At 57.2% G+C, this 10,797-nt stretch overlaps 1 protein-coding gene across 2 annotated transcripts; it reads left to right on the forward strand.

The window, feature by feature from the left end:
- Positions 1–1,809: 1,809 nt before the first annotated feature.
- Positions 1,810–5,598, forward strand: Irx5 (iroquois homeobox 5). 2 transcript variants are annotated; one of them, XM_013027915.1, is made up of 3 exons: positions 1,810–2,501; positions 3,564–3,969; positions 4,154–5,598. In XM_013027915.1, exons 1-3 carry the CDS (start codon positions 2,253–2,255, stop codon positions 4,948–4,950), a joined length of 1,452 nt encoding a protein of 483 aa, XP_012883369.1. In that variant the 5' UTR covers positions 1,810–2,252; the 3' UTR covers positions 4,951–5,598. The 2 variants fall into 2 exon arrangements, with proteins under 2 accessions (XP_012883369.1, XP_012883370.1); XM_013027916.1 differs by having other exon boundaries at positions 2,253–2,501; positions 4,157–5,598.
- The last annotated feature ends 5,199 nt before the right edge of the window (positions 5,599–10,797 follow it).

A 10,797-nucleotide genomic window follows, 5' to 3' on the forward strand; every position in this document is an offset into this window, starting at 1 on the left:
GGCGCCCCCAGCCCGGGCCTAGGAGAGCGAGCCGGAGAGGCCGCGCTGGTCATTCACGCTCGGCCCGTCGGATCCCCTCCGCTCAGTCCAGGCGGGCTCGCAAGTCCCCGCGGCCGGGAGATCCCCGCCACCAGAAAGCAGCTGCTGGCTTCTGGTCTCCATGACAATAGCGCAGCCCAAGCCCCGCCCCACTCCGCCCCTTCTGAGCCTGGACTCTAAGGGAACGGGGCTGACGTCATCGATAGGCGGGGCCTGTGGAGAGCGGTGTCCAATCCGAAGCGAAAGCAATGGAAGGGAAGGGGCGGAGCTAAACGAGGGGTTCTTGGAGAATGTAGTCTGACAGCGAAGGGAGTGTCGGACAGGGGTGTGGGGAGGGGGGAGAGCGGGGATCAATCAGCTTAGGAGGCGGAACCCGGATCGGGAGCAGCCAGAGGGGAGGAGTCGGCGCGCGTGCGTGCGTGTAGGCGCGCCGCCGAGTGGGTGCCCAGTGGCCGAGGTGGGTTAGTGCGAGTGTGTGCCCAGGCTGGAGCTCCGCAAATAAAGTGCGCCTCGCTCACTCAAGTCACCGCGAGAAACTTTTGTATACAGTTTGTGTAGTTATGCTCCGGTGGCCCCACTTGGCCAACACGTCCATGAAAGTCCCAACTCGGGTGCCGAGACGGGCCGTGTCCTGGTTCACCAGCGCCCCTGTCTGTCCCAGAGTTCGAGTGCGTCGGTGACTTGTGGCGGGGGCGGGGGGTGCGGGAGGGGGAGACATGGGGAGAGGGGCTGTTTTGTATTCTCACGGCGTGGCCGTGGTGGGCAAGGACTCTGCCTGTGACTCCATGGTGAGTGTTTGCCTTGCCAGCGCCTCGCTGAACAAACAGTGTTTGGGTTGGGCACTGCTCTGCCGAGTGTTTGCAGTGGCGCTTGGGCGGGTGCAAGCGGAGGGGAAGGCGCCTTGGTTGAACAAAAGGGAAGGGGACACCGCACCTTCCTCCACCAGGGACCCGGCGGGCCGAGCTGCTGATGAAGACCCTGGAGAAAAGAGTCTGCGCGGCTTGAGGGTGGCAGAAGGGCGGGGAAAGGCCGGGGAGCCACTGGGTTATAGCTGCTTCTTCTCCTCGCAGTTCTTGCCCACCATCTCTCCCTTAGAGAAGGGCTAATCTGGTAGTCGCAGCCCCAGCCCAGCCCCGTAGTGTCCCCTCCCGGTCCGGGGATCCTAGGAAGGGAGGCCGAGCCAGAGACGTGCAAACGTCCGAGTCCAGGCCTGGCTCTAGCCCACCTGCTGCTGTGGCTGGCGCTTTGGGGCAGCCAAGCCGAACTTCCTGCGCCCTGGGCGCAGGCATCCGTCGGCACTACCAGGGACCTTAGTTGGCGATCCTTAGGAATGAGAGACGATCTGCCTCCAAGCCCAGAACCCAGTCTCCGGAAGAACCAGCAATCCCCCAAGTTTGCGATCTGCGGCGGCAAGAAGAGCGCAGAGCGTTCATCCGTTCACAGTCCGTGGCCTCGATCCCTTTGTGCTTGCGAGCACTCGGACCGCTATCTGGGCCCGCGACGCGTCGAGCCTGCCGCTCCGCCCCGAGTTAGCTGGGGAGGAAAGTTGGAAGAGGTCGGCGCTCTTGGGATGTGATTGTCATCCTGGGGCCGGCGCTCGAGAGTCTGAGAGAAAGAGAGAGGGAGAGCTGGGGACGGGAGGGGGGGAGGTAAGAGAGAGAGGGGAGAGGGGGGCCGCGGAGGAGAAGGCGGGCGCTAGGGAGGGGCGAGGGGAGAGCCAGCGAGCGGGAGAGGGAGCCGGGAAGGAAGAGGGAGAGGGCGAGGCGCGCCTGGCGGCCGGGTTGGCTGTGGCCGCCCAGAGGCTCCTGCCAGTCCTCCCACTGACTACACCCCGGGAAGGAGGAGCTTCGGGCGCGCACAAGGCGTCAGAATCCTCAATTTCCAACTTAGCATCTTGGCAGGACCTTTGCGAAGCCAAAAGCAGAGCCCCCCGGTGCAAAGAGCGAGGGGGAAAAGAAAGCAGCCAGGGAAGGGAGGGGGGGAAAGCCGAGCCGGGGCGAGTGGGGCGCGTAGAGGAGCGGGCGCAACCATCGCAGCCGGAGGCGCGCGGGAAGCTAAAGAGGAGGCGCTGCGGGCCGGAGCCCCGGAGCCGGGGCTCGAAGAGCGGCGGCCCAGGGCAACCAGAGGCCAGGTGCCCGCCCGATCGCCCTCGCAGGGCGCCGCCCGGCTCGTTGGCGGCCGCGGCGCGGCGCGCCCCATGCCCGTGTGTGGCCATGTCCTACCCGCAGGGCTACTTGTACCAGCCGTCCGCTTCGCTGGCGCTCTACTCGTGCCCGGCGTACAGCACCAGCGTTATTTCGGGGCCCCGCACGGATGAGCTCGGCCGATCGTCTTCGGGCTCTGCGTTCTCGCCCTACGCTGGCTCCACTGCCTTCACGGCGCCCTCGCCGGGCTACAACTCGCACCTCCAGTACGGCGCGGACCCCGCGGCTGCCGCCGCCGCCGCTTTCTCCTCGTACGTGGTGAGTGAGTGGGATCTGAGACCAGCGGAGGGCGAGGGCAGCCGAGGCCAGCCTTGCAGGCGGGGACTGCTGGGGACACGGGCCTATGCGCCACCACCGATCTCCCCGCCAAGCTGAGCGGGCCCCGGCAAACTTGCGCGATTGTCTCACTCGGCTTCTCCCGGGCCTCGAGCTCAGGAGTTGCTCGAGCCAGGATGATCGCAGAGCTGGTGGGGTTTGGAGGGGAGACGTCGTTGCAATTGAAGAGGAACCTTTGTATCAAATATAGGCACCGGCCTGTCTTGAGAATTGTATTTTTTTTAATTTTCCGGTGTTGGAAAAGTAGTTCAAAAGAAATACACCCGAAATCTGAACAGAAGCGTGCTAAATCTATGCAAATGTGGTTGCCCTCCCCTTTAATTAATCCTCCAAAATGTTGCAAATCCGTAATCCTATCTTCGCAATCCGATTTGGAGGTATTAAATTTCTGAAAAGTCGTCCGAGCTGCGGTGCATCCGGGATTTTTCGGCCGGGCGCACTTTCTGGAAAAGCGCAATGGCTTGAGTTCGGGGTAGTATTTTTTGGCTGGTGGGCGTGGGAGTTAAGACTTAGCTTGTGGTTTGAGATTCTTTGAAGATTAAAAGAAAGAAAGAAAGAAAAAGAAAAAAAAAGCCCTGACTTCTCTTGTTCTACCCCCTTGCGCCCAACATGCGGCCGCCTTGGTGCTGCTCACAGAGTCGCCCAGGCCTGGCCTCTATCTGGAAGGTGGGCCGGGCCACGGAGGCCCCGACCTGCGCACCGGGCACGGACCTTCCCCGACAGAAAGGGGCCACCAATGTGGCGCCGAGGCCCGGACAGCTTCCGAGTCCCACACTCCGGAGTTGAGGGGTCCCCCGCTGTCTACTAGGAGGGAGGAGGGGCTGCTCTTGGGTGTGAATCAGCCAGCCCTGCCCGAGGGAAAGCTGGTTTGCGGGCCTCGCCGTCCCGCAGACCCCGGAGCACAGGGAAAGTGTGCTTCAGCCTTTCCGGTGGCTGTGAAGAGCTCGGTCCACACTCACCAATCTCTCTGTCTGTTCCCTGCAGGGTTCTCCCTACGATCACACACCCGGCATGGCGGGATCCTTGGGGTACCACCCTTACGCGGCGCCCCTGGGGTCCTACCCATATGGGGACCCCGCGTACCGGAAGAACGCCACACGGGACGCTACAGCTACCCTCAAGGCCTGGCTCAATGAGCACCGAAAGAACCCCTACCCCACCAAGGGCGAGAAGATCATGCTGGCCATCATCACCAAGATGACCCTCACCCAGGTGTCCACCTGGTTCGCCAACGCGCGCCGGCGCCTCAAGAAGGAGAACAAGATGACGTGGACGCCGCGGAACCGCAGCGAGGACGAGGAGGAAGAGGAGAACATCGACCTGGAGAAGAACGACGAGGATGAGCCCCAGAAACCCGTGGACAAGAGTGACCCCGAAGGCCCGGAAGCAGGTTGGTGGATATGGGACAGGGCGTGTTGGGCCAGATTGAGAAGGAAAAGGGGGCCTGGAGGGGGCGCGCACGGGTCTTGGAGGTTGGGAGCAAGGGGGCTCGGACTTTGCGGGCAGAAGCCTGGGTCCCACCGCGTGGCTTCTGTCCCCCCCTCCCTTTCTGACAGCCTGGGTTTCGCTCACAGGAGGAGTTGAGGAGAAGGCGGCCGCAGGCTGCGAACGGCTGCAGGGGCCGCCCACCCCCGCCGGCAAGGAGACCGAAGGCAGCCTCAGCGACTCGGATTTTAAAGAGGTGCCTTCCGAGGGGCGTCACGATGCGCAGCCCGGGGCCCCTCGCGCCGGCGGGCCCTCCCCAGCTGGGCCAGCGGCGGCGCGGCTGGCGGACGACCCAGCCTCTCACTACCCCACGGGCGCTCCGGGGCCCGGTGCGCACCCGTCCTCGGGAGAGCTGCCCCCAGGCCCCGGCGGACCCTCGGTCATCCACTCGCCGCCTCCACCGCCGCAGCCAGTGGTGCTTGCCAAGCCCAAACTGTGGTCTCTGGCAGAGATCGCCACATCCTCGGACAAGGTCAAGGACGGGGGCGGCGGGAACGAGGGTTCTCCATGCCCACCGTGCCCGGGGCCCGTAGCCGGGCAAGTCCTAGGAGGCAGCCGCGCGTCGCCATCCCCGGCGCCGTCGCGTTCGCCCTCGGCGCAGTGTCCTTTTCCCGGCGGGACGGTGCTGTCCCGGCCTCTTTACTACACGGCGCCCTTCTATCCCGGCTACACGAACTATGGCTCCTTTGGACACCTCCATGGCCACCCCGGGCCTGGGCCAGGCCCCACAACCGGTCCAGGCTCTCATTTCAATGGATTAAACCAGACCGTGTTGAACCGAGCGGACACTTTGGCTAAAGACCCGAAAATGTTGAGGAACCCGTCTCAACTAGACCTGTGCAAAGACTCTCCCTATGAATTGAAGAAAGGTATGTCCGACATTTAACGCGGGCTGCGTCGGTCCCGGACTTCCCTAATTTATTAAAAACATGGCCTTGGCAGTTATTTTCCCCCCATCACCGAGAGAGAGAAAGAGAGAGAGAAAGAGAGAGTGAGACAGAGAGAGAAAAACTACCCTTCCTATTCAAAAGTTTATAATCAGTGGGGATGGATGGCATAAAAATGTAAAACATCTCCACATACACAAAAATGTCTTAACCAACTGAGAAGAAAAATTAAAAAGAGAATTTGTATTAAATCTTATTCTGTATATTTAATGTAGCATTTTTGTATTTAAATTGATAATTCAATATCTTTGAAGTAAATTATGAAATCAAGACACTTGTACAGGCATTTAATGTTTTTTGTAATATAAATATATACATTTGTGTTCCTCCCTCCCAAAACTGTTTCATAGTTTAAAAAATACAAGTTTAATTTAATTTTTTACACCTATTGATTTTTCTGGGTATGAGCTAAAGTATTATTACAGAAAGGAAACAGGTTATACACTTAGATTTAAAAGGTAAAAGAAACTGCAGCCGCCTTTGTAAAAATGCAAAAAAATATTTAATTAAAAGAGATTTTAACATAATCAGAGCTACTCTTTACTTTTTAGAAGCCTCAATAAACTGTCCGTTGCCTTGGTCAAAAACTGCAACTGTAACTTTTTTCGAAGTGGGGTGTGAACAGCACCACGGACCCTCTCTAAATATGCTAAGGGAAATTGTCCAGTAATTAGAATACATGCCCCGGGGGATAGCCCTGCTGGGGAATGAGGATTTGGGTCATTGATGCGGGCTACTTAGGGGAGATTGGGCCCTGGAGAAAGGAGAAGAGAGACCCAAGTGTGTGCCCAGACGGGAGAAAAGATGGCAAAGCTAGCCACAGACACGCACCATCCCAGCGCCATCGCTTAACCTAATTACTTCCAATCAGTGTCGTGTTTTATGCAAAGCAATCAGCTGGTGAACTTTGCTAATGAGTTCGATTTTATGCCGGATTTAGCCCTTATTACTATTTCAAAGGTGCTGCTGGCTAATACGGGCGGGGAGCGTTAGGGGATGCCAAAGGGAAAGCTTTCCCAAGTCACTGCCTTCTCTGACTCTTCAAAATTGGGCATTGATCTCTTCTTTGGATTTGATTAAATCAGTGAATGCTCCATCCTCGACTGTGAGGGTGGCGAGCCGCCGGGGAGGGTGGTGGGGGGGTGCCGGAGTGGCAAAACCCACCATGGGACGGTACCCCCCTTTCACAGGTAGGTGTCACACTTGTTCTGAATTTCGAGCCTGCACTTAGTTGAATCGGGGATCCGAGAGGGCAGAAGAGGAGGGGGGGAGCTCCAAAGCCCCTGGGTGGAGGAGTGGGGGAGGGAAGAAAGAGGAGCCCCCGAAAGGGCTAGAGAGAACCCTCCCCCAATGGGCCTCTTTTTGGACAAGTGACTTCAAAAGCCCAAGGCCATTGCGTAGATAAGGCCATTGTGGGCTGAACGAGGGTTGTCGTCGCTTTGACACTTTTCCTACATCGGATTCAAGAGTCGGAGTGGCTACAGAAGCATTTTTGAGGGTTTGTTTTCTCGTTTTAGTCCCGTGTACTTGATTTCAAGATGCAAACTCCTGTTGCACCTCAGTTCTAAATCAGAGAGAGTCGCACCACCACCCTTCGCCCAGGGCCGGCCAACCCTGTGGGTTCGGGTTGGGCTGTGGCTCTCGCGTCTCCATTTTACCGAGGAGACTTGGAGCTGCCTTGTATTCGTGGGAAAATTTCGGTGGTAGGGGAGAGGCGGGGTGCATTACAGCAAAAACACACTGCCACGAGGGAATTAATTTGCTCTATTAAACCCAAGCTCCAGTGTAGTGACAGAATGTGTTTGCTCGTAACTCTAGTTTAATTAGGCTAAATCAAAATGCACATATTTGCATCTTTACTCCAGATGACTTTAACACTGGACTTTTCCTAAACACACCTCAAAGTTTCTCCGCCGTAAATGCTTTAAAAAATAATAAAAGAAAACCTCCCAGCCGGGATCCTTTAGATTATTTGCATTTAAACAAGTTTGAAAGCTGCATTGTCTAGGTCTACCTCAGGGTTTAAATTAGTGACAAAATTTACGCAAGGAGAATGGTTTTAAGGCTGGAAATGTGAATGATTAAATATGCATGAGATTATTGCATTTTATTTTGTCCCTTTAATTATAAATGATTTTTTAAACAATTGAATTCCAGAGATGACTTGCCCTCCCTGACCCTGCGCCCAGTCCCCTCTATCTCCCCTCCCCCCTCTGCTGGGTTCACAGATACCCCCCCCACCTCGGCCCCCCGTTGAAAATGCAACCCCAGGAGTCACCTTGTTTAGAAAAACAAGAATAGGCCAGTCTCTTAAGAGAAAGTTTAAAGACGACGTTAACTTGGTCCTCTTTGGTCCTAAATCCTGCCCAAAGATTTTTAAAAGAAAATTACAGGCTTTCCAGTGTTCCCGGGAATATGCAAATGACGCCGCGCGGCTTCCCTCGCCCGGTGCCGGAGGCTCGGGATGGTGCGCCGAATGCTCGCCGGCTGCGGCCGGGGAACTGGAACTGCGCACCCCGGAGTGCCGGGCCTTTCTCCCCGAGGAGAGGCCGCAGTGAGAGGACTCCCAGCTGGGGCGCACCACGTCGGGTAGCTCCGCTGCGGGTGATCCTAGTCACCGTCCTAAGCCCACATCTCTCCTGCCCTGGGCCTCGGCAGGGTTACGATTTTTTTTTTTTAAACATACTTCAGCCCAAGTACAAACTCCTAATTAAATCTGCTTGGTGGTTTGTACGTGTGGGGGTGAGTGGGGGAGGGTATTTAGATCTGAGTTTCGGTGGCTAGTGGTTTTCTCTGGGGTTTAGAGACTTTCTAATTTGGAAGTGGCCTGCGGGACTGAACAGGGTGCTGGGCTTTTAGGAAATTGCCCTCCACTTAATCCCAGGAGGAGCTGTGTGTCTGTGGAGTCCCAAATACCTGCCCGAACCTCCGTTTCATCGACCGTCTAGCAGACGACACATTTTAAGAGTGGTGCTTTGGGGCAGGGGGGGGAGCGGAACTACCTGTGCTTGCAGGGTTCGGGGCTGCTCACGACCAGCTGTCGGGCAGCAGTGCCCGCGATACCTCGACGCTGCGGTTGCGCGGGTGTTGGCCACCTGCGCCTGGCTAGGCCAGTTGCGAACCACAAGGAGCAATGAGCGCCTAGCTTGACTTTTAAAGGCAAGGGCATGGTGGCGTTGAATGCGCAACAAGAAAGATCCTGGGATCATGGAATAGCTGTCTCCAGAGGCAGCGCCCATCTGGGACCAGGCTGGATTCCTTCCCTAACTCCTCTGTGCCGGACGAAATCAGTTAAAGTCTTTTGGGAGAGAGGAGGGAATAGCCCAGTAGAGTCCCAAGAGCAAATGCGCGGGCCTGGAGAAGCTGCGAGGGGGGCCTTGCCCTGCCAGCTCCCAGATTGAGTACCCAGGGCCTTGCTCGACTTAGTTCTCTAACTCGGGTACAAGGCCTGCTGCGAGGCCTCGTAGTTTGCACACCCTTCTGGCCCTCTCCTTGCCATACACAAGCGCAGCTCTTGGGCCTGAAAGGAAGAGAGGGAAGAAGGACCGTGCGTGCGACTTCCGCCAGGGTCCCGCCTCGCAGCCCACCTGTCCCCCACAAGTAGCTGCCAACTGGGGCAGAGGCCCGGGGCGCGCGCTACAAAGCGCTCCCGGTTGAATGATCGCGACCGCGCTCCCCAGAGGGCGCCGGGCACGGATGCAGTTCGGGAAGGGCGCCGCCTGCCGGTCCCCCGAAATGCCGGGGTTCTCTGGGGGAGCGAAGCAGTTTACCCTGCCTGCCAGGCCCGCACCCACCGCAGGGCTTAAGCTCTGAACTTTGAACTCATCTACCTTAAGTCGCCTTTGTCCTTGGAGCCCAGGACCTGATTGGCATTGGGAATTTGGGGGCGCAGGGCCTTTGATTAAAACAGTTCTAACCCTTCGGATTCCCGCCCCTAGCCTCCTCACTGTTTCAAAAACTAGGTAGAAGGCAATGGAGAAATATACCGGCGACTCCGTAGCAGGAGGTTGGGGACTTCGGGGACGTGTCCGGGCTACCCTGGGCTTCGGGATCACAGGATCACACACTTGTACGCCTGGTGCCTTGCGTCCTGTGCGATCTTGTTTGAATTTGGGGTTTGCCATTTCTGGGGGATGTCTATCATACCAACGGATACCCCAAAATGCCGTTGTGGGTCTGAATAGCTTCTGGCCAGTGGATGGCCAGAAGCAACACAAACTAACACTACAAATGAAGATGAAAGAAAAGCAAATAAAACCAAACTACCCTCCACTGCGTCGAAACTTGCTATTTCGAAAGCACCTTTCAATCTTCCAGGCAAATCATACAGAGCTCTCTCCCGGGAGACCTCCCACCTTCCGGAAGTGCTAGTGGGTGCTATTAACGGGACTCCCTAAGGTGCGAGGAAATGGGGTACCCGCGCCTCTGGCCTGGCTATTCGCACCCCTTTCTGCTTCCTCACTGAACTGGAGAGAAATCGGGTCCCGCTGGTACCCCGCCGCCTGCCTTCTCTAAAGCTAACCAAAACTTTAGAACTATCCCTAGACCGTCTCTGCAGGTCTCTCTTTGTGATCAGGCCAGGGCCCATCTCCATTTCGTTTTCTTCTTAAATGCAACTTGGACCCTTCCCCCCCCCTCGCTCCCTCCCCCGGGCCCGGATCTCGGCCTAACGGGAGAACGCATCAAGAGTAGGGTTGGAGCTCTGACTCCACTCCCTGAGTTGGTCTGACCCTCGGGACAGGGCCAGAGGGAAGCCGAACGAGGGCTGCACCCCTCAACTCTGGGTCCTCCAAAGCCGCCTGCCTAGCAGCGCTGGTTTCCGGAGCCCGAACGAGACCAGCGCGCCCAGACGTCGCTTTCCCAGTGAAATCTGCTTTTATTTGCTCCGAGCAAACCTCAGGCTCTCAGCGCTCCCCGCCTGATGGATGCAAATGCAAATGTGCACTTATTTAATTGGATCAGGCCCCAAGATAAAAGAGATAAACGGCTCCCCGTTTGCTAACTTATTTTCCGAGGCGTGCAGCGCCGCGTGGAGGGGAAGTTAATGAAGGGGCCGGGCGTTGCTCAGCGCTCCAGCTCTCCGCGGCAGGGGCGCGCGGGCCCCGCGGCTCCGCTAGGGCCGCGCTTCCTCCCCGCGCTCCTTCACACTCGGCCTGAACGCCAGGTGGGGTTCCCGCAGGACCCTGGGTGCCACCGGGCTGGAAGGTGAGACGGCCGGGCCCTGGCACCCTGCTCACGAATACCCGATGTCGCCGCACTTCGCTTTGTCCCCCATCTCCTTTCTCCATTTCCCCGTGCTTGTGCTTGTCTCGTACCATTTTAGAGGTCTTTCCTTCTCACCCCAGACATCCTCTTCCACCCCAGGTGGCGCTTAGCAGTGAGAAAAGCCTAAGGGCTTTGGAAAAGACAGGGCATTCTTCTCTGGCCACCAGAGTCTCTCTGGTGGAGCTGCCCTCAGTATGGACGGACAGGCCGACTCCCTTCTCTGTTCCCAGATAGCCTCCTTTTGGAGCATGGGGCTTCGATTCCTAATAATTAACCCCTCCATTCTTTCTCCGGATAGTGCAGGCATGCAATCCCATTGGACCTTCCATAATAATCAAGGGTTCGGAGAACCTGGACCAGCAGATATAGGAGGAAAAAGCGCTTCCGGGCTCTTTTCTCCTGACGCAGTTAAGAATTCGAATTCCTGAGCACACTCCTGAGCCTCCGATTCCTGTCCCAATTTTGGACATCGGCGGTTTACCAAAAAGTTAAGTTCCTTTCTGCTGAGGAGAGCTGATTTG

Source organism: Dipodomys ordii, unplaced genomic scaffold, assembly GCF_000151885.1.
Source record: "Dipodomys ordii isolate 6190 unplaced genomic scaffold, Dord_2.0 Scaffold106, whole genome shotgun sequence".
NCBI lineage: Eukaryota > Metazoa > Chordata > Mammalia > Rodentia > Heteromyidae > Dipodomys > Dipodomys ordii.

What these genes read in the sequence shown, in the direction of transcription:
- Irx5 (XM_013027915.1), top strand. Translation starts at nt 2,253, where the DNA reads ATGTCCTACCCGCAGGGCTACTTGTACCAGCCGTCCGCTTCGCTGGCG. An exon ending in CCGCTTTCTCCTCGTACGTG is followed by an intron (nt 2,502 to 3,563) that starts GTGAGTGAGTGG and finishes TGTTCCCTGCAG; the next exon opens with GGTTCTCCCTACGATCACAC. An exon ending in CCCCGAAGGCCCGGAAGCAG is followed by an intron (nt 3,970 to 4,153) that starts GTTGGTGGATAT and finishes TTTCGCTCACAG; the next exon opens with GAGGAGTTGAGGAGAAGGCG.